We start from the raw sequence: 20,392 nt of genomic DNA, 5'->3' as shown, positions 1-20,392 counted from the left end.
CAGGGAACTGCAGCAGCTCTCATCAATGCTATGAGTTTGCCTGTTCTCTTGGCACACCAAGGGGTGCAGGGATGCCACTGCATGTCCCCCTGTGCTGGGGACAGAGACCAGGCTGCCCATGGCTGGCGGGTTTGTGTTAGAGCCGTGTCCCACTGTGCTGGCCAGGCGCCCTTCATCAGGGCATGTCCTCGGTCCTTGCTGCCTGGGGAGCTGTAATTAAGATGTAATGCTCATTTGCTGCTGCCTGGGGGACAAAGCTGGGGCTGGAAGGACAGCCCCGGGTCAGTGTTCAGACTTTTCCACGGCACCACAAAGAGCTCACAAACAGAGGGAGCTGTTTCCGACTGCTCCGGCGCCTGGGAAAATCGCCTGGTTTGACGCAGACGCCCCGTTTCCGTGTCCGCCCTGGCCTCTTGCGGCCCCGAAACGTGGGTGGGCTCCACTGTGCCTGCACCCAGCAGCTTTGCAGGAGGCTGGTGGGCTCGAAAGACCCAGGCCGAGCTGCGGGGAGGGGCCGGGGGGCGGTGGTCGGGTATGCACTGGGACCCCTGGGAAGAGGCCTGAGGGGGCTGGGGGAAGGAGGAATGGAGGTGCTGGGCTGTCTGGCCCTGTTCATCACGGCCTCTGGCAGTGCCACGAGTGACTCACAGGCAGCCTACGTAACCCCCGCCCCGTATGCCAGCTGTCGCCCTGTGTCCTTGAGTCACAGTCCCTAGCCTCGTGGCAGGTTGTCCCCGCGCGTCACTGGCCCGTGAGCCCCTTCACTGTGACGTCCACCCTGGCATGTGGCAAGCGGCCAGCAGCACCCCGAGGACACAACCACCAGAAAACCTCAAAAAGCACCCAGCCAGGAGTGATCTTCGGTGACCCCAGCGGCTCCATCCTCTGCCCCAAGGTACCTTCACCCCACTGGGGCCATTCCCACCTGAGGACCCAGGTGGAAACATCATCCCAAAAGTTTCCACGAGGGCTGTGGTGGTCTGGGACACTGGTCGGGGTCCGGGGCTGGCATTGAGTGGGTCCCCCCTGTGCCCACAGCTCCCTCCTGGCCTCTATTTCTGCTTGCAAGGGGAAGTACGGCGCAGCAGCCAGAGCCGGGGCGGAAAGCGAAGCGGTTTTGTTTCATCACCCGAATCGTTTCATTTGCTTTGCAAAAAGGCCCGTTTCTCACCCCAAAATTCAAAAAAACCCAGCCGAGGTTGCTCTGTGGATCCCCTGCTCCGAACCTCCCGGCGCGGCGTGGGGAGGGCAGGGCTGCCACTCGCGGGTGGGGGGGGGACGGACACGGGACGACACGCTCAGCCTCCAGCACTGCAAAAACCCAATTGCAGCAATATTTGCAGCAGCACAAAGCCGGAGCCCCCCCCGCTCCGCCCCAGCAGGAGCTGGGCTGCTCCCAGCACCGCCTTCCAGCAGCCGGGACGCCTGGGTCCCCCCGGCCGTGGGGGAGGGGAGGAGAAGGGAGGAGAGGGAGGGCCAGCCGGCAGCTGCTTGCGGAGCTGGAGCCCGTTTCCTGCTCGTCCTCGCCCGGCTGCAAGCAGCCCTGAGCCCATCCCCACCCCCGGGGCTGTGCCTCAGTTTCCCCTTCCGAGAGGCTCTGGAGGTGAGTGGAGGGGTAGGGATGGGCAGAGCATCCCTGGGGGGGGGGGGTGTCAGGGTCCTGCTGCCCCCCACCCCCGTGTCCCCCCGCTCGGATGCGGGCACGGAGGGGACAGCATCCTGCCGGCCAGTCCCCTCGGCCCGCGGAGGGCATCGCTGCGGGCCCCGCCCTGCTGCGCAAGCCGGGGATCGGAGGGGGTGCCAAAACCGAGTGGTGATTTTGGGGTGCTGGGCGGGGCGCTCAGCCCCGCCGTGTCCGTGTCCTGCGTGTCCCCGGGATGCCGAGTGGGGATGCTCGGTGGCGGGGGAGCGGTTTGTCTCTGGTTGCCCCCTCCCCAAAGCCTCTCCCGGGGGCAGCGGGGTCGCCCCACCCCGTCCTTGCTGCTTTTCCCCTCCAGCCCCTGGGCTCTGCTCCCCCTGGGACAAAGGGAAAAGAGAGCAGCCCCCGCTCCTCCTCCTCGACTCCATTCCCAGTACTAGTGCTCCCAGTGCCGAGTGGGATGGGGAGCACTTTGCTAAGCGCTTTTCCCCCATCCCGATCCCTCTGCCCGATGCTCCATGGGCCCCTGGGAGTGAGCGTCAGCTGGGGATTCAGGGCTGTACCCCATCTCAGGGCTGAGGCCAGAGGACATGTTCCCCAGCCCCTGTGCCTGAGGTGGATGAAGGCCCTGGTACATTTGGGTAATCGAATCTGAGGTTCACCACTGTACCCCAAGACACATCTCTTGCCAACCCTATGGGGACAACTGTGGCTGGGAGCAAAGGAGAAGCAGGAGGAGAAAACAGATGCAGGATGCGAAGCCTGGCCATGCACAGACTTCCTCTCGCACCAAAATTCAGCTCCCTCTGTGGGGCTGGTGCTGGGCAGGGGGGCAAAGCTGAGAAGCCAGAATAGGGGGGGCAGGTTTGCTCCCTCCTGAAGTGTTGTCTCTGCCTGGGGATCCCCCTGGCACGTGGTTGGGCTGTGGCTTGTGGATCTCCTTCAAAGGGCAATGCCAAAATGCCCCGGAGAAGTGCCCTCTTCTGCTGCCTGTGGCTGCAGGAGCTGAGGCTGGGACCTGCACCTCAGGGGGGGTATTTCGGCATGTGCTTTCTGGGGGGGGGTTATGCACCCTTGAAAGGGAACCCCCTGCACCATGACACCCTGTCCCTGCAGCTGCCAGCCTCTGCCCTTGCTAGTGCTGGTGGCAGGTTTGTCCTGGCTCCTTAGCCCTTCTCCCCGCAGCTCCACACTGTGGGGGTTGTTAAGGTGAGCTCGGCTGGGAGATGCCCATGCACCCACGTCCCCGGCTCAAACCAGAAGAGCCAATGGGTTTTTCCCCTCCCTCCAAGGATTAAAACCCAGCCAAATTAGGGCAGGTTTCCATGGGGTCAGCCAAGGCGATCTCCCTGCCTGGTCCCATGCCCAGGGAGGATGGCGCTTGCTAGGGCAGAGGACTGGATGTTTCTCCTGAGCACAATAACACTGGGAAGAGCAGCACCCGCTGCCTTCACCCCTTCCTGACACTGGCCCAGCTCAGTCAGTGGTTGAAAGCAGGATCTTTGGCCAAGCCATTGGACGGCCACAAGAAATCATCCATCCTGCCTGCTGGCCTTGGGGCCATCCCTGAAGTTGCTGGAAGGACTTTCCTGGGGTCCAGCCCGGGCTCAGCAGCCTGGCCCAGCAGCCCAGCCCAGGGGTCGCCAGCCTAGATCCCAAACCTGGAGCAGCCTGGTCCATGCTGGGAGCCAGTGCAGCGACAAGGCGAGAGGCTCAGCTGGATGGGGATCTGCTGCTGCTGGAAATCCTCCTGGCTTTCATTAGCTCCGTATGGAGCTGCATCCTTTCCCACCCCATTTCCAAGTGCCTGGGAGATACGTGATCTCGCCAGCAGCCCAGCACCCCCAGGGTGGCTCCCCGCTCCATCTCCCAAGTGGCTGCTTCTCTCCATGCAAGGGCAGGGGGGAACCCTGACCTGCAAAGTGGGATGGGGTGTCCCTGCTCCAGGGATGCTCCACATGTGCCAATCCTGGGTGATGTCCTCATAGGCTGCATGTCTGCAGCCACCCCAACCAGAGCCATCATGAGCTGAGTCAGGGCTGGCTGCAACCCCTCCACCTCCTCCCTTCAGCTCGCAGGAGCAGTTTTAAAGGAAGAAACGCAAAAGGCGTTCACGAGGAGAGCAGAGCCAGAGGCAGCCTGGCCCAGCGCCATGCCCCTCTTCACTGGCACTGGCTTTTGTGGGCTGAAAGCTGTTTGTTTGCATCAAACCTGCAGGAACTGAGTATCCATGGGGGTTTCTGTCCTTGCTTGCAATTGTCAGGGGGGTTCAAGCATGCCAAAGGGGACACAGTGTGCCAGCACGAGCATCATTTCCGTAGGAAACTTGGTGTAACACAAGGCTTGTTGTTCTGCCTCCTCCAAACCTCCCTGCCCAAGTGCTGGGGCTGGAAAGCTTTCCTGGGTGGTGTGCTTACCCCGGCATCGTGTCGGGTGGGAATTGAGGCCTTGAGAAGTTTTTTTTTCAGAGCCAGGGGCTGGTGATGCTGGAGTGGATGCTCCCAGCCCAGGCAGCTGCCTCTGCCCCATCACCCTGGGGCTGCTGCATGGTGGCCTTGGCAGGCGCCAGTGCTGTAAGTGAGCTCCCAGGGGAAAACCCATCATGCTTGGGCAGCGCAGGGCACTGGAGCCAGGCCAGCCAGCATGGCTGCCTGGGTAGCCTCCCACGGGAGGAGGGCAGGCAGCTGGCGAGATGGCATGCGTGACCTCTCCAGTGAGGTTTGCAGCACTGCCTCAGTTTCCCCAGGCTTCTCATTCTGTCCCACTGGCAGGGCCAGAGGGCTGGAACTGCTTGGGAGAAGAGCAGAAATCTGTCCCTGGGTCTCATAGCCGTGCCACGAATGCATCGGTCGTGTGTTCTGTCCCCATGCTGCCACTTTGGGGACTGGTGGGTGCCTGCTCCTGCTCTAGCCTGGCTGGATGCTTTATCCTTGTGTCTGCCCAGGAAGGAAGAGGTTAAAATGCTGGGATTTCCTGGCTGTGATGATCAGGAGGGAAGATGACCTGCAGAAGTGTTTTGCATCCTCTGTGGCTCCAGCTGGCCTTGCGAAGTGCCATGCAGGTGTCAGAACCTGCTGGAGTGAGACCAAACTTGAAACCCAGCTAGAATTTGGTCTTTCCGTCCAAAATTTAAGCCCAGGCTTAAACGCCTCCTTTCCCCTGCCCCACTGAGGGCACCTTAGCTCTGATGCAGCATCCTCCCCCCTCCAGTGTCCTGCTGTGGGGCCGGCTTCTGCCTTTGGGGTGCTGCCGCGTGCGCAGCAAGAGGGCAAAGAGCAATGGTTCAAAGGTAGGAGTGCTCCGGTTTCCCGTGCCTTTCCACCAGTTCCTCCTTGGCAGCGCTGCATCTCCACTGGCTGCTTTGCCAGGCTGGGAGAGGCTTTCCCAACCCCAGGGCTTGGCGACAACGTCTGAAAAGGGCAAAGACAGAGAGTGGCATTGGGACGGTGCGCGGGGACAGTGCCAGGAGCAGGAGGCGGATGCAAGGAGTGCTCGTCCCCTGTGAGATGTCACGGGTGGGGGGGGCTTGGGGTGTCCACAGGGGAATGCGCTGCACCCCTCCTCCCGTGGGTTCCCTGGTGTGATGGGGCCATTCGTATGGTGGTTAAGCTTTTTTTGGTTTCCCCACCAGTGTTTCCTCTGTGCTAATCTGCTTCCGCCCCGCTCTGGGGGTGGCAGAGGCAGAGGTGGGGGGAAAGTTGTCCCACTCTGGTTGCAAAAGCCAGGCTGGTGGGATGGGTCCTGCCCCAGGGCTGGGTCTTGCTGTTTTTTGGGGCAGCTGCAGTTTGTGCCTGCAGCTGGGACCCTCCTCCCTATCCCCCCCCAGGCAAGGCCAAGGGTGAAGAGGAAGGAAGCAGCCGTCTTTGCTCCAAAACACCTCGCTCTGCTCTCAGCTGCTGCAGGTACACGCCGTGTGGAGGAAGCTGCTTCCTGCCACTGCAGCCCTCCCCATCCCCTCCCCTGACGTCACCGTGGCAGGGTGACACCGTGGCTCGCTGAGTGCAGCATCTGGGGGAGGCTCCACCAGCCACTGCTGGAAAGGGCCCCTATTTTGGTGGCACCATCACTCAACGACACCCCCGGCTGGGAAGCCTTGCGCCAAGACCAGGTCTGGTATCAGATGGGTTTGAAGATGGGGATCCAGGAAGGTCCCCCTGATGCTTATCTCTCCCATCCCTTGCCAGGCTGCCAGGTGAAGTGGGATGAGCGTGCCGGCCGACGAGCCAGGCAACCCGGCCCATGCCATCTTTGAGAGATTCCTGCATGCTGGGGAGTGCCAGGAGGTGCTGGGCTGCTTTGGGGAGCTGTGCCAGCAGCTGGGGCTGCAGGGCAGTGGGCTGCAGCTCTACCATGGCCTCAAGGCTGCCCTCAACTACTGGAGTGCCAAGGCCCTGTGGAGCAAGCTGGATAAGAAAGCCGGGCACAAGGACTATGACCAGGGCACAGCCTGTGCCAGCACCAAGGTACTGGGGACACGGGGCATGGGGTTTGAGTCCTTCCTAGCCCTGCATCCTTGTCCCTGGGGTGAGAGCATCCCTTGGGGCACTCTGGCCCCCACCCCAGGAGGATGCAGGATGTGCTGGGCAGGAGGTTGATGGGGTTTAATCGGATAGGGTGTTAATTAGCACTGCTCCCCTCCCCATGGTGTGATGCTATCTCTGTGCCGCCCCGCCAGTGGTGTCCTTCCTCCTCCCAGCTGCTCCTTACTGGGCACACCCCATGGAGGGCTGCAAAGGGCCAGAGGGACCTGCCAAGCCCTTTCTGGGGGACAGGAACATGCCGGGGTAGGATGTCCTCCTGGGGCTGGGGGACCCTATTTCTGTTCCCCTGTCCCAGAGCTGATGGCTTTTGTCCCCAGTGCTGGTGCCCCGTCATCCCCCCAGCCCTGTGCAGGGGCTGGCAGGAGATCAAACCCGAGTCCTGGTTTTGAGCCTGTTGCTAGTGAAATCTCCCCGTTCCCAGGCTACAGCAGGCAGGAGACGGGCACACCTTATCTCACCAAGAGCTTTAATTGCTGCCATTGCCCCGTGCGAAGCCAAGGTTCAGGCAGGCACGGATGTGAGGGGCATCCCACAGGGCCCCCCACTTTGCAGGGAGAAGCAGCGCTTGCAGCCCAGGAAAAAGGGGAATAGTGGGGAAGGGCCAGTTCCTGACCCGGGGAAAGGGATAGATGCTGCCTTGGTGGTGCTGAACTCCCTGGGGATTTACCCAAACCCTGGCTCTTGGGGGGGTGTGCCCATCCCCTTCACACCACCCATCCCCTTTGCAGTGCCTGGTGGTGGGGGCCGGCCCCTGCGGGCTGCGGGTGGCCATCGAGCTGGCGTTTCTGGGTGCCCACGTGGTGCTGCTGGAGAAGCGGGACTCTTTCTCCCGCAACAATGTCCTGCACCTCTGGCCTTTCACCATCCACGACCTGCGGGCGCTGGGCGCCAAGAAGTTTTATGGGCGCTTCTGCACTGGCACACTGGACCACATCAGTGAGTTTTGGGGGGGGACCAAGCTCTGCACCGTTGGGGTCCTCTCACTGTGGGGAGCACAGGGCCTGGGGGGGTGCAACCCTGAGTGCCCCCTCTCCCCTCCCAGGTATCCGGCAGCTCCAGCTGATCCTGCTGAAGGTGGCTCTGCTCCTGGGGGTGGAGGTGCACATCAATGTGCAGTTCAAGGGACTCATCCCCCCCGCGAGCAAGGCAAGCAGCCAGGGTAAGGTATTGCTGCGGGGTGGGTGGCTTCCCTGGGGACAAGGACAGGGCTGCAGGTGGCCGCTCTGAGCCACCCTGTCCCTCTGCTAGCCTTGGGGCATGCCTTTTGGGGGGGGATGAGATGCAACCCTCTCCCCTCCCAGAGCAGGTCCCAGCTGAAACCCAGCATGGTCGTGACTGTCCCTCTCCCCACAGGTGGCTGGAGGGCTGTGCTGCAGCCTGGCTCCTCTCCCCTCAGCCACTATGAGTTCGATGTCCTCATCTCAGCCGGTGGCGGCAAATTTGTCCCCGAAGGTGACAGCAGCAGGTCCCTGCACTTCTGGGACTGGTATGGGGGGGCTGGGTAGGGGCTCATGCCTCTCTCTGCCCTCAGGGTTCAAGCGGAAGGAGACGCGGGGGAAGCTGGCTATCGGCATCACCACCAACTTCATCAACCGCCACAGCCGGGCTGAGGTGGAGGTGGCTGAGATCAGTGGCGTGGCCCGAATCTACAACCAGAAGTTCTTCCAAAACCTCTACAACAAAACGGGTCAGTGGTCCTGGCCCCAGTGTGGAGAGTGCCCGGGGGTCCCCGTTCCCCCTGGTGCAACTGGAGGCTCAGCCCTGGGGTGTCCCCTGCGTGGTGGGATGCGTGTCCCTGCATGGTGCCCCATTGCAGGGGACATTTGGCAGCTGAGCCCAGTGCGGGGGCTCCCCGTGGCCCTAGCTCTGCCCTGTGGCTCAGCTCAGTCCCTTCCCCATCACCAGGCATTGACCTGGAAAACATCGTCTACTACAAGGACGACACTCACTATTTCGTCATGACAGCCAAGAAGCAGAGCCTGCTCAAGAAGGGGGTTATCCTCCAGGTAAGGAGGGCAGGATCTGGCCCCAGGATCCCATAGTGATGGGTGGCTGAAAGCCCTGGAGGGTGGGATGCAAATCATGGGTGCTGGTTTGACCGTGCACCCCTGGGATGGTGGGGGCTTTGGCAACTGTTGCCTGTGCCGATGTCCTGTGCTGGGGGAAAATCTCCTTTTGGGAGGCTCACAGCCCCAAGCCCAGTGGCATGGCTTCACCACAGAGCTGGCTGCACCCAGGCTGGGGGGGCAAACACTACCTCCCACATCCCGGCCAGCTTCACCCCATCCCCACAGGACAAAGCAGACATTGAGAGCCTCCTGTCCCCGGAGAATGTGAACCAGGATGCCCTCCTCAGCTATGCCAAAGAAGCTGCCAACTTCTCCACTAACTACCGCCTGCCTGAGCTGGAGTTTGCCCTCAATCACCGGGACCTGCCGGACGTCGACATGTTTGACTTCACCTGCATGACGCGCTCGGAGAACGCGGCGCTGGTGCGGGAGCACAATGGGGCCCGTCTGCTCCTCGGGCTGGTGGGCGACTGCTTGGTGGAGGTGAGGGACCCCATTGCAGCACCACCGTGTGCCTCAGTTTCCCCTCTCCCTGCGAGATGTGTTGGTTGCAATATATTCCCCCTCCCTGAGCACTTCTTGTCCTGACTGCCTGGTGCACACCATCCCCGGGGGCCGGTTCCCCAAGTCCCAGTAGCAGGTGGGGTTATCCTTTTCCCCAGCCCCACCAGAGATCTGGGGGTGTTCAGGGTGGAGGAGAAGCCCAGCTCCTCCCCAGATGCATCTACACCGGTAGCAGCGTCAGCTCAGCTGTGGGGCCGGGGCGGAGACGGCCGCCCATCCACTCCCTGCGCGTCCCGCTGCCACTCCCCACTTTCATCCCCAGCCAAGCCTGGCAGCTCCCTGCCTCCTCCCAGCTGCCCTGACCGGCCACACGGCTCCAGCCCCATCTCTCTGCCTTTCCCTTCGCAGCCCTTCTGGCCACTGGGCACCGGTGTGGCCAGGGGCTTCCTCGCCGCCTTTGACGCAGCATGGATGGTGCGGCGGTGGGCAGCCAGGACCCCCCCGCTGGAGGTGCTGGCTGAGAGGTGAGTGTCCCCATCCCACTGGGCTAGTCCTGGACTGGGCAAAGATGGTGGCACTGAGCCCAGCCCTGTCCCTTGCACCCAGGGAGAGCATCTACCAGCACCTCTCACAGACCTCCCCGGACAACACCAACAAGAACATCAGCCAGTACAGCATTGACCCAACCACGCGCTACCCCAACATCAACCTGCAGGCCATCAAAGCCAGCCAGGTACCCGGCCCAGGTCCTGCCACAGGGCAGCCATCCAGCCCAGCCTCCCCGGCAGTCAGGGTGACATCAATTTTCGTGGTCCCCTGTCCCCAAAGGGTGCGAGGCTGAAGCTATTGTTCCCCGGGACATTTAATGCATTTGCTGTTGCAGATGCAGGTGGTTCCAGGGAGGTGTGGGGGTGTCCCCCTTGCCAGGGTCAGCTCCCTGCGCTGGCTCTGTGCAGGTGGTGACCTGCCACTGGTATGTCCCCATTGGCAGGTCCGGGACCTCTACCTCGTGGGCATGGTGGAGGTGGACCACAAGAGGAAGAGAGACAACCGGCTCAGCACCGGTAGGAACAGCCAGTCCTGCCCTGGCCCCACCAGTTCCTCCCAGCAGCCCGTGCCAGAGCAGCTCCTGCCCTGATTTTCCTCCCCGCTCCTCCCAGCAGTGGCTGCATTTCCATCCCAGTGGCACCACTGGTTTCCGTTCCCTCTGCCCACAGCTGGAGACACAGCCCCCCAGCTGCCTTCTGCGGGGGGAGGCTGTACCCCTTCTTCTTGCCTGCACTGATGCTGAGACATGAAATATTGACGGATGCTTTATCAACCCGTTTATTGAGCCTTGGGGGCTGGTTGCATGGTGGGAGGGTCTCACATCACTCCCATGGGACCCCTTCCCCTCTAAAGCACTGATGCTGGGAGGGGGGGAGCAGGCTGGGGGGCTCATTCCCTGCCTCTTTGGGATGGGAACATGTGTGCTGCCTCCCCAGTGATCTCCGGAGACACCTACGAAGAGCTGCTGAGCTGGTGCCAGGCCAGCACAGCCGGGTACCGTGGTGTGGAGGTGACCAACTTCACCACCTCCTGGAGCAGTGGCTTGGCCCTCTGTGCCCTTGTCCACCACTTCCGCCCTGACCTGGTGTGAGTGCCTGGGACCCCCTCTGGGACCCCCACCTTGCAGAGCCCACCCTGATGGTACCCATGTCTCCCCACAGGGACTTCGACTCTGTGGACCCTCAGGATCCCATCCGGACCCACCAGATGATTCTGGACATGGCAGAGCAGGAGCTGGGCATCCAGCCCGTCCTCTCCAGTGCTGAGATGGCCACCATGGCAGACCCCAGCCGCCTGGGGCTCATCACCTACCTCAGCCAGTTTTATGAAGCTTTCAGGACCTCTCCAGGTGTGAGATTAGGGAGGAGTGAGGGGGGGTGTGGGGGGGTGTCATCCCACCCCGAGCCCCACCGGGGCTGGTTGGGTGCCCCCCCTTGTAGGGTGGGTCCCACCAGTGGGGCCATGTCCCCTCTGTGCAGAGGTGGAGGAGGTCAGCAAGAATCCACTGTCTCCCCGGGGCACGCGAGGGGCTATCCTCTTCCTCAGCAAGCTGCAGAAGAGCCGTAATGTGACACACAAGCGTGCCCAGGTGAGGGCCCCCCACCCAGACCCTCATGACACCCCAGAACGATGTCCCCCCCATCCTAGCCACTCCCTTTGCATTTGCAGGACAGTGCCCAGAAGGATGCTGAGGCCAAGAGGAGCCGCAGGGACGCCGAGGTAGGTCTGCCCCAGGTGCCTCGAGGGATGCTCTGCCAGGGTGCAGCCATCCCAGAGAGAGAGCGGGAGACTGATCCTTCCCTTGGGTTGCTCGTAGCTGGATGCGGGGCTGGATGGAGACACACTGGATGGTGCCCGTGAGCCGCCGCAAACTGCCACGATGGACCCAGGGCAGGTCAGTCCTCATGTCACCCCCAGGTGGGGGGGTTGAGCTCCTGGCGAGTGGGTGCTTGGGGGGCACCGGCAACTGGTGGGGCCGAGCTAAGGGCTGGGATTGGGGCTGCGCAAGCAAACGCCCACAGGCTCCCGGCTCCTCCCTGCCTGTTTCCTGACCCAACTGGTTTTCTGGAGCCAAGACCTGCCGCTCCCTCGCTGGTGCCAGCAACCCCGTCCCGAACACCCAGACGCACCTCTGCAAGAGGGGCAAAGCCCCCCACCAAACCCTCTGTGCTGCCAGCAAAGCCCTGGGGCAGGGTGGGTGTCAGCACCCCAGTGCCACCCCAGCCTGTCCTCTCCCCCTGCAGCCACCAGCCCGTGGGGAGAGCAGTGACGCCTGCTACTTCTGTGGCCACCGTGTATACATCCTGGAGCGAGCCAGCGCCGAGGGACACTTCTTCCACCGCGGCTGCTTCCAGTGCTGGCAGTGTGGGGCCACCCTGCGCCTGGGCGACTACACCTTTGACGAGGAGGACGGTGAGGCGGGTTTTGGGGAGAGGGGATGCTCAAGGAAAGGATTCTCCACCTTGCAGGTTGTCACATGGGTTTGGGCCCCTCCAGGTCATTTTTACTGCTCACTTCACTACCCCAATCCACCCAGCATGGACCTGCCTCGGGACAAGCCCCCAGCACTGCCCGATGGGGTAAGTCACTGTAAATCCCCATAGATGATGAGGGAAAGGCAGAAGATGGAGGGTGTTGCTCGGGCATGGCCCCATGCTGCATTACCCCTCTGCCACTGGCTCTGCCCTAGGATGCCGCTGCCACCCACCTGTCCTCGGATGCTGGGAGCCTGTGTGTGTCCCCCAGGGAGGGGGCATCCAGTCCCCTGCAGCCCCCACCAGCAGCCCCATGGCCGGGGGGAGAGCCTGGGGCAGCGGAGGATGCTGCAGATGCTGGTGACATGGAGGAGCAGGAGCTGCCGGCACAGCCCAGGGGGGATGCAAGGGAGGAGGAGGGTCCTGGACCGGAGCCCCAAGGGGTGGCAGAGGAGGGTGAGGAGAGCAGGGGCAGGAGGAAGATCGTCCTCACGCCCCTGGAGAAGCTCAATCTGTCCACGCTGAACCTCACCAGCGAAGCAGAGCCTGAGCCGCCACCAAAGCCAGCTCGTCTGCGGCTCCAAGCAGCGCCCAAGGCCCTCCCTGCCCTGTGGCGGGAGCAAGGTGCCTGGGAGGAGGAGGAAATGGCCGTGGAGGAAGGTAGGTGGCTGCAAGTTGGAGTCTCCAGCCAAGCAGCGCTGTGGGTCCCTCTGATACCCTGCCGTGCCTCATGTCTTGCTCTTGAGGCACTGGCCCAAAATGGCTCTTTTCTTGGGGCAGCTTTGGAGGAGAGTGACAGTGAGGAAGAGGAGGAGAAAGAGGAAGGCACAGACTTTGGCGTCATGGCAGAGTTGGTGAGTGTTTTCCCTGAGCAGTGGTGGCCCCACCAGCCTGGGTGGTGGCTGGGGCTCTTGCTGGTGTCTCCTCTCATGGAGGCGCTGGGCCCGACTCTGCCGTGGCTGCTGAGGCAGGAGGTGTGCGGCGCGGTGACTGACCCCCCCCTGCCTGTGCCACCATCCCTTTGCAGTGCCTGGACCTGGGAGAAGAAGAGAAATACCCCACCTGGAAGCGCACACTGACCCGGCGGGCCAGGGAAGCCCAGATGAAGCGGTTCTGCAAAGCCCAGGTAGACCGACAGGGGAGAGCCAGGTCCCCAGCCCAGCACTGTCCCCCATCCCCTCCATCCCGCTGCTGGTGGCCATGCGCCAGGAGGTGCCGGTCCACAGATGAGTGCTTCCCTTGCAGGCCATCCAGAGGCGACTGGAGGAGATCGAGGTGACATTCCGGGAGCTGGAGCAGCAGGGCATCAAGCTGGAGAAGTTACTCCGAGATGAGGACGGTAAGACCAGGGTGGACAGGGCACTGTGATCCCCACGTCTAGCAGGTCTGTGCCCTGCTCATGCCCCCTCCACTGCCTTGCAGGCACCCCAGCTGACCAGAAGACGCACTGGATGAACCAGCTGCTCTACCTGGTCCAGAAGAAGAACAGCCTGATGTCCGAGGAGTCAGACCTCATGATTGCGTAAGGCTTGGGGGGATGCTCCCCAAGCGGTGTGGGGCCTCAGCTCACCCCAGCCCCCCCGAGCCCAGCACCCAGCACCCTCCTTCCCTCCCCGCAGGGTGCAGGAGCTGAAGCTGGAGGAGCAGCAGTGGCAGCTCGACCAGAAGCTCCGGTGCTACATGAACAGGGAGGGTGAGTGCTGGCACACGTCAGTGGGGGTTCCTGTGCATGGTGGGGGGAGCAGGGCCTGGCCTGTGGCCCACTCAGACCTGCTCCAGCCCCCTGCTCCTACAGAATCCCTGAAGACACCCGAGGATCGCGTGGCCGAGCAGGAGATACTGGTGCAGCTGCTGGAGGTAGTGAACAAGCGCAATGTCCTCATCCACATCCAGGAGGAGAAGCGGCTCAGCGAGCTGCGGGCCTGATCCATGTGGCCGCAGGACCCACTGGTTCCTCCCTGGGGGGGGGACAAGTGGTGTGTCCCCCTCTGGCTGAGCATCACCCTGAGCTGCTTCTGAAGGTGGTAATGTCTGAGCTGCCCGCAGGCAGCTGCTGTGGTGAATCCAGGTCCCCGCTTGCCAAAGCCTGCCATGGAGGGGCTGGACCCCCGGTGGATGCCAGCGTGGGGAGACACCGAGGAGCACTCCATCTTTGGGGTGCAGAGAGGGTGTCCCTATGCTTGGCTGGATTGCCTTTGCCTTGTGCTTGCTTGAAAACAAGATTTGCAGGGGGGCTACGAAACACAGGGGCTGTGGTGGCTCTGCCCAGGGTTTGCTGCAGGAGGAAGAAACCCCATAGGGAAGCGGGGTCTCGCCCGGCACAGGAGGCCCCACAGCTGTCAGTGCTTTGAGGGGACACTGCCCGGAGGCTTGGCCAGGGCATTGAAAGCGTTTTGTCCAGCAGAGCCCCTCATGCTGGAGCTGCGCTGCTGGCTGCCTCAGGACAGGCTCCTGGCGGGAGAGGTGGCTCATCGCTCCCCAGCCAGCCCCATGCCCCTGGCACCGAAGGGCTTCACTCCCGGTAACGAGGATGTGACTGTGGCCACCACAGGCAAGTCACAGTGGAGATGCCAAATGTGGAGAGGCAGCATCAGGAGTAGCCCCTGGAAGCCATCCCAGGACGTCCTTCCCTGCTGGGGACATCCATCTTAACCCAGGACATCCATCCCAGCCTGGGACATCCAGCCTAACACAGGACATCCATCCCAGCCTGGGACATCTATCCCAGCCAGGAACATCTGGCTGTATGAGTGGGGTCAGCAACAGACAGACTGGGCTGATCCCACCGCTCTGCATCACTGCTTTTGGGTGCCACTTCCACGCTGTCCCCAGCCGCTGCAGGAAACCAGGGTCAGAAACCTCCCTGCGAGGCCCCACGGCTGGGGAAGGGGCTTTTTGTCCAGCAGCTCCCCAAGAGGATTGTGCCCAGGGCTGGCACTGTGTGACACTGAGGACAAGGGATGCCAGTGGCCGTGACCTCATTGCCCCTTTGGGGTTTCTCCTGCTTGGCAATGCTGAACTGGCCTTTGCGCAGACGTCTCTTACTTTTCCAGAGTCCCCAGTTGTTGCAGGGTGGCCTCCACGGCCAAATGGTGCTTATGGCAGCCCCAGCCATATCGGGCATGGGGGTCCTGGGTACAGGCTCCTCCATTAGTGATACCCCCCTGGCGCTCAGCCCTCCTCCTGCTGCTTCCTTCAGCGCCTCCCAACACCCTCCTATTTGCCTTTCATTTGTACCGAACCCTACTACCCTGCTGCAAGCCCCCCATCACTTCGAATAAAGCCTCCCCAACCCGGTGCCAAGGGCTAAAACACCACCTTTATTTTCTATCCGAGTCAAAGTTGATTGCCAGAGCCGTCGCCAGCTTTCACCAGGAGCCCCTGAGGCTACCCCAGCCAAGGGGAGGCTGAGCCTCTCAAGCCTCCTGGCCATTCCCGTGGGTCCCTCTGGATAGAAAGGGTGTATTAAAAAAACCAGCAATTAAAACCCGCCCCCATCGTGGTTCGCATGGGGACAAACGTGACAAATCTGCTCCAAAAATCTTAATTTCACCCAGTGAGGCAGCTGTCGAACCTGTGCTACCAAGGTGGCCACAGCACTGCTCACCTAAAACCGGAAATCAACTAGAAAAAAGGGACTGAAAGGGGCCAGGATGGGGCAGGGGGACATTGTGGGACACCCATGGCCCTGGGTCAGCCATCGCTGGGACGCTCCTGCAGCGCCCGCAGTGCCATCTGCATCTGCTCCTCAGTGCCCTGCAGCATCTTCACCTCGATGGTGTGGAAGAGGTGGAGGCCAGCGGCAAGGAGGAGGACGCCGATGGCGAGGAAGGCCAGCAGGGAGAAGGAGAGCGTGGGGAAGGGCTGCCCGGCCACCAGCCCCGCCAGCACGCCCAGCATGGCCACTACCTGCAGCAGCAGCAGCAGCAGGGCCAGCATGGCCATCCTGCCCGTGGAGTAGCGCTGCTGCTGCGCTGCCCGCAGCCCCACACCCACCTCTGTCCGTGCCTCCGTCACCACATCCGCCAGCATTGGCTCTGCAGGGGACAGAGGCAGCTCAGTGGGGTGGCACCTGTCCTGCACCCCTTTTTCTTCCCATCCCCACCACTCTTCCCTGTCCATGCACCCTTCCACAAGCAGCACCCCAAGGGATGCCCTAAGCAAGGGGAAACATCCCCAAACATTCCATCTTCGTCCAACTCCATCAGTCCATCCACCAGCCCCCCCCAGCACATGGAGGACCCCAGCAGTGTCCCCCTGCCTTACCAGCTGTGCCAAGGTTGGCACCCACAGCCTGTCCCTGCCTTCGGATGTGCAGCGTTGCCATCACTGCTTCGTGGTCCGAGAAGGGGATGTCCATGCCCGGTGCTGTCCCCGTGGTGGTCTTCAGCACTTCGCACTTCACCATGAAGCTGGAGACGGCCTGGGCAAGGGGATGGGGGGGGGTCACACTGGTGCCTCCCCTTCCTTCCACCCACAGCCAGTGGCCGAGGGCCCCCCGTTACCTTGTAGAGGATGTAGTCAATGCGGATGCCCAGCGGGAAGGGCAGCAGCTCTGTCTTGACAGTGAAGCAGTTACTGGGGATGAGGGTGCAGCCATCCTCACAGCCCTGAGAGCAAGAGCCTGGGTGGGTGTGGGGCTCTTGGTGTGCCCTGGGACCCCGCTCACCCCCTGCCGCTCACCTCAAAGTGCATGGCCTCAGTGAAGGCGTCCCGCAGCCCCGTCCAGCCGCGCAGTAGCCGGATGCCCACATCTTCAGGGTGCATGTTCAGGTCCCCTCCCAGCAGCACCACGTCGGCTGCCTTTGAGGTGTGTCTGTGGGGGCAGGGATGGCTAACCCCCTTCCCCGCCCTGCCCCGTGCTGGACTGGGATTACCGGGACCCCCGCAGTGCTCTCCAGCCATACTCCTGGCTGGGACTGGTACAACTGGGAGCTCTCTGCAGTGCAAGCCCCATGGGCAGGGGAGACCGCGCATGCCCTGGGGACGCACAGCAGGGGGACCCCCATGGGCCACCCTGCAGCTGCTCACCGGATGAACTGCGCTAGCTCCCAGGCCTGCACCAGGCGGTGGGGCAGATAGGCGTCCTTCTCCCGGCAGTACTCGGCATGCAGCTGGCAAGAGCATGAGGGCAAAGTGGTCGTGACCCCCCATGCCAGCACCTGCCCCAAGCCAGGGCTCCCTGCAAACCCACCCAGCCCTTCTAGACGGTCCCTTTGGGGTCTGGCTGACCCCTCTGTCTTCATCCTACCCCTCTGGGGACAGCCTGGGATGCTCACCCACTGCACAGTCAGGTTGTGGGTCACTGTGCCCCCCCCTCCCCGCCCCCAGCAATATTTCATTAATTGGTGCATGGTCCCAGGATAGATGGTGCAGAGCAGTGGTTAAAGCAATGGGACAGCAAAGGAGGGGTACGGCCACTCATCCCCCTCCTTCCCCATCGTCCCCCCCATGCTGGGTCCACCCCTCGGGTGCTCACATGGGTGACGTAGATGTTGAAGACGATCCCGGAGATCTTAATGATGACAAGGCCAACGGACTTGCCACAGAACCAGTCCCCATGCTGGAGCTGCCGGAGGGGAAAGGGAGCAGGTTGGGGCCAGTGAGGCTCCGTGGGACTGGGCACTGTGGCGCCACGTGCCCCCCACCCCACTCACCATGTAGGGGTACCCGTTCAGTGAGTACTGGTAGAGGAGGGTGTCCAGGATGGGGAATCTGGAGAAGACGCAAAGGCCGCTGCCAATCACCCCACTGCAAAAGGAGAAAAGCACAGTGAGGAAGCATGGTCCCCCCCCACCCGGAGCCCAGGGGGCTCCCCGGGTGCCTGGGTCCCAGTGTGCTTCCATGAGCATCCCACTCTCCAGGCATGGGGTCTCCCACAGTGACACAGGTGACCTACAGCACCTGCACTGGTCTCTCCATGTGGCAAATACCGAGGATGCGGCACAGCCCTGCCACCGTCCCATGGATGGAGGCATGGAGGGGGCTGGCCCGGCCCCTCTCACCTGCGGAAGTAATGGGAGAAGGGGTAGCAGCCTCCCAGCTTTGCCTTCAGGTCGCGGTAGTCCCGCTCGCTCCACACCTGCAGAACAGCGGGACGGGCTGAGAACAGGCGCACCCATCTCACAGCTCACAGGCTGAGAATGGGCACATTCAGCTCACGGGCTGCCCTCACCTCCTGGAGAAGCACCAGGTCGAAGCCCTCCTGGCGCAGCATGTCCCCAATGAGCCGGATGCGTTCCTGATGCCGTTTGCTCAGGTAGCGGATGGCCCTGACGGAAAGCGGTGGTGGTCACAGCTTGGGGGGGGAACGGGGTGATGGGGGCTGTCAGGGCATGCTGGGACCATGTATTGGTATGGGCAGAATGCAGACTGGGGGAGATGGAAGGGGGAAAGGGCCAGGCAGGGACATGGGGACAAGCGGGAGGTGCAGGGAGGCTGTATGGGGACAGCTTTTCCTGCCTGCAAAACTGAGGCAGCTGGTTGGGGTGTGAATAGGGGGCCCTTTTTTGAGGGAGCAGGCATGGAGGGGATGGGGGGCACAGCTCAGCCGAGCACCTTATGACCCTTTGGGGCTGGGAGAGCAGTGTGACCCCAAAAAGAAGGGGATGTGAAGGTGACACCAAGGTGGGATGCCTCTCCTGGTGCAGGTGTCCCCATCCCCACCTGTGCAGCGTGGTGTGGCCCCAGCAAACTTTGGACTCACCAGCAGTTGAGATCGAAGACGCGGAGCTGCAGGGTGGGATCTCCCTCCATCACTCGCCGGGGGGCTGGAGGGCAACGTCGGGTTGAAGGGGGTCCTGCAGGGAGTGGGTTGGGGTGACAGCCCCGGGGAGCCGGCGCAGGGCGGAGGGCAGAGCCAGGGAGCCAGGCTGCCACAGCAGAGGCAAAGGTTGGGAGGGAGGAGTGCTTGGGGTGCTCCAGCATGGCCCGTGCTGTCCCCTCCTCTCCTGCCTGCGAGGCCCATCCCAAACCCCAACTTGTCCCCAGACAGGGACCCATGTGCCCAAACCACACAGGTGACTGCACCATCCCACGGATGGGGACACCAGTGGGCCAGGGATGGGGTACAGGGCTCAAACCCTTTGTCTGTTAGCGAGCTGTGTTCCTGGATGGACTTTAACACTGGCTACGAGGCACAGGCATGGGACACCCCACCACCCACCTCCCCTCTTGGGAAGCCCACGGATACTTTTGAAGAACCCCAGACCCCGCAGGACCCAGCAGCTCCCGGAGCAGCCCCAGCGCTGTTCGCCAGGCGGCTCTGCCAGCCCCGCTTCTCCCCCGCCTCTCTCCAGGGAAGGCTGTCCATTTTAGAAGGGCAAAAGAGCAAACCCCGGGCTCCGGGAGGCGACGGCTGGATGCCGGGGACAGGGAGCCGGGCACAGGCAGCCGGGTTCTGCCTGCCCCGGCGGGATTACCGCGCGGCTCATCTTGGCCCTGCGCCGTGCTAATGCCGGCGTCTCCTACCGGGGCGGAGTTCCCCCCCGGGTCGCTCCCCTCAGCCCCGCCGCTGGCAGCGCTTCCCCCCCCTCCCCAGATACCCGCGGGACCGGGCGGGCGGCGGGGAGCGCAGCGGAGCCGGGACGGGAGCGCGGAGCAACCGGCGGAGCCGGAACGGGAGCAACAGGCGGAGCCGGGCGGAGAGCGCGGAGCAACAGGCGGAGCCGGGACGGGAGCAACAGGCGGAGCCGGGACGGGAGCGCGGAGCAACCTGCGGAGCCGGGACAGGAGCAACAGGCGGAGTAGAGCGGGGAGCGCGGCGGGGCGCGGAGCGGTGGAGAGGGGCCGGGGCGCGGGGCGGAGCGGGACCGGACCTGGAGCGGGCCGGGCGCGGCGCGGAGCCGCGGGACTACGCGTCCCGGCAGGCAGCGCAGCGGCGTGGAAGGGGAAGGGAGAGGCACGGGGCCGGAGCGGGCTGGGCCGGCCCAGGAGGCGGTGCGCGGTGGCAGGGGTGTGTGCAGGGTCCTGCCCTGCTCTTCACCTTTCCAAAGTAGCCCCAGCAGCTTCTTTCTGTACAAACCCCCTCCCTCCATCTCCTCGGAGGCCTGTGGGATCCTCCCTGACATCCTCTCCCATTGCCTCCCGAGTCCCAAGTCACCTTAGGAGCACCCCCGAGCCCCCGTGGGCATTGCCCTCTCTCTGATCCCGCTGCTTCACCTGTCCTGGAGGGAGCAGGTCCTGTCCGAGAGCCCAGGCTGGAAAGGCGGCAGCTGCCCAATATTGGGGCCAGCTCTCCTCCTTCACAGCCCAGCATTGCATACACGTCCCACAGCCTGTTCCCAGAGCAGCAGTGTCTTCAGCAAGGGCTGGTACCCACGGGATGGCAGCGAGCCTGACTGTGCTGTCAGGGACTCTTTTTGGATCCTGCCCGTGTGTTTTGTTGTCTTTCCCAGCCTATGAGCCAGGCTGGATTAGCCCCACAGTGAGCCTGGTTAGAAATAAGTCTCTCGGATGCCTTAATGCCATGCAGGACCCCCAGCCCACGGTGCAGAGCAGGGGAGGGGGTGGCAGCAGGAGGAGCAGGGCTGCGGGTCCCCCCACCTCCTTTGGGGACACTGTCCTGGGTCCAGAGGGACAGCAGCTGGAGAGCAGCAAGACAGCTGTTTGCTGGGC

General features: G+C 62.9%; 2 protein-coding genes across 7 annotated transcripts; one reads left to right on the top strand and one right to left on the bottom strand.

Annotated features, from left to right (window-relative positions):
• Positions 1 to 725: 725 nt before the first annotated feature.
• On the top strand, positions 726 to 15,027 carry MICAL1 (microtubule associated monooxygenase, calponin and LIM domain containing 1). Of its 4 annotated transcripts, none has more exons than XM_082330138.1 (26): positions 726 to 895; positions 5,466 to 5,747; positions 5,824 to 6,102; positions 6,909 to 7,116; positions 7,223 to 7,339; positions 7,534 to 7,632; positions 7,712 to 7,867; positions 8,086 to 8,186; positions 8,475 to 8,732; positions 9,162 to 9,277; positions 9,360 to 9,486; positions 9,745 to 9,817; positions 10,238 to 10,388; positions 10,463 to 10,650; positions 10,781 to 10,890; positions 10,971 to 11,021; positions 11,119 to 11,196; positions 11,546 to 11,714; positions 11,799 to 11,881; positions 11,992 to 12,436; positions 12,557 to 12,630; positions 12,804 to 12,902; positions 13,022 to 13,115; positions 13,199 to 13,298; positions 13,396 to 13,469; positions 13,572 to 15,027. In XM_082330138.1, exons 3-26 carry the CDS (start codon positions 5,842 to 5,844, stop codon positions 13,700 to 13,702), a joined length of 3,363 nt encoding a protein of 1,120 aa, XP_082186264.1. In that variant the 5' UTR covers positions 726 to 895; positions 5,466 to 5,747; positions 5,824 to 5,841; the 3' UTR covers positions 13,703 to 15,027. The 4 variants fall into 4 exon arrangements, with proteins under 4 accessions (XP_082186264.1, XP_082186265.1, XP_082186266.1 ...); XM_082330139.1 differs by lacking the exon at positions 726 to 895 and adding an exon at positions 1,287 to 1,603 and having other exon boundaries at positions 5,533 to 5,747; XM_082330140.1 differs by lacking the exon at positions 726 to 895 and adding an exon at positions 1,287 to 1,603 and having other exon boundaries at positions 5,466 to 5,541.
• A 48-nt stretch (positions 15,028 to 15,075) lies between these two features.
• On the bottom strand, positions 15,076 to 19,557 carry SMPD2 (sphingomyelin phosphodiesterase 2). Of its 3 annotated transcripts, none has more exons than XM_082330051.1 (11): positions 19,491 to 19,557; positions 18,483 to 18,648; positions 17,952 to 18,048; positions 17,782 to 17,858; positions 17,434 to 17,527; positions 17,256 to 17,345; positions 16,808 to 16,890; positions 16,460 to 16,592; positions 16,282 to 16,386; positions 16,043 to 16,199; positions 15,076 to 15,813 (listed from the first exon to the last, which is right to left on the bottom strand). In XM_082330051.1, exons 2-11 carry the CDS (start codon positions 18,530 to 18,532, stop codon positions 15,470 to 15,472), a joined length of 1,230 nt encoding a protein of 409 aa, XP_082186177.1. In that variant the 5' UTR covers positions 18,533 to 18,648; positions 19,491 to 19,557; the 3' UTR covers positions 15,076 to 15,469. The 3 variants fall into 3 exon arrangements, with proteins under 3 accessions (XP_082186177.1, XP_082186176.1, XP_082186175.1); XM_082330050.1 differs by lacking the exon at positions 19,491 to 19,557 and adding an exon at positions 19,321 to 19,389; XM_082330049.1 differs by lacking the exon at positions 19,491 to 19,557 and having other exon boundaries at positions 18,483 to 19,173.
• Positions 19,558 to 20,392: the final 835 nt, after the last annotated feature.

The sequence above is a fragment of the Platalea leucorodia genome (genome assembly GCF_965183815.1).
Source record: "Platalea leucorodia genome assembly, chromosome: 19".
NCBI lineage: Eukaryota > Metazoa > Chordata > Aves > Pelecaniformes > Threskiornithidae > Platalea > Platalea leucorodia.
The sequence above is the reverse complement of the archived record's forward strand: the minus strand, read 5'-3'. Positions and strand labels throughout refer to the sequence as shown.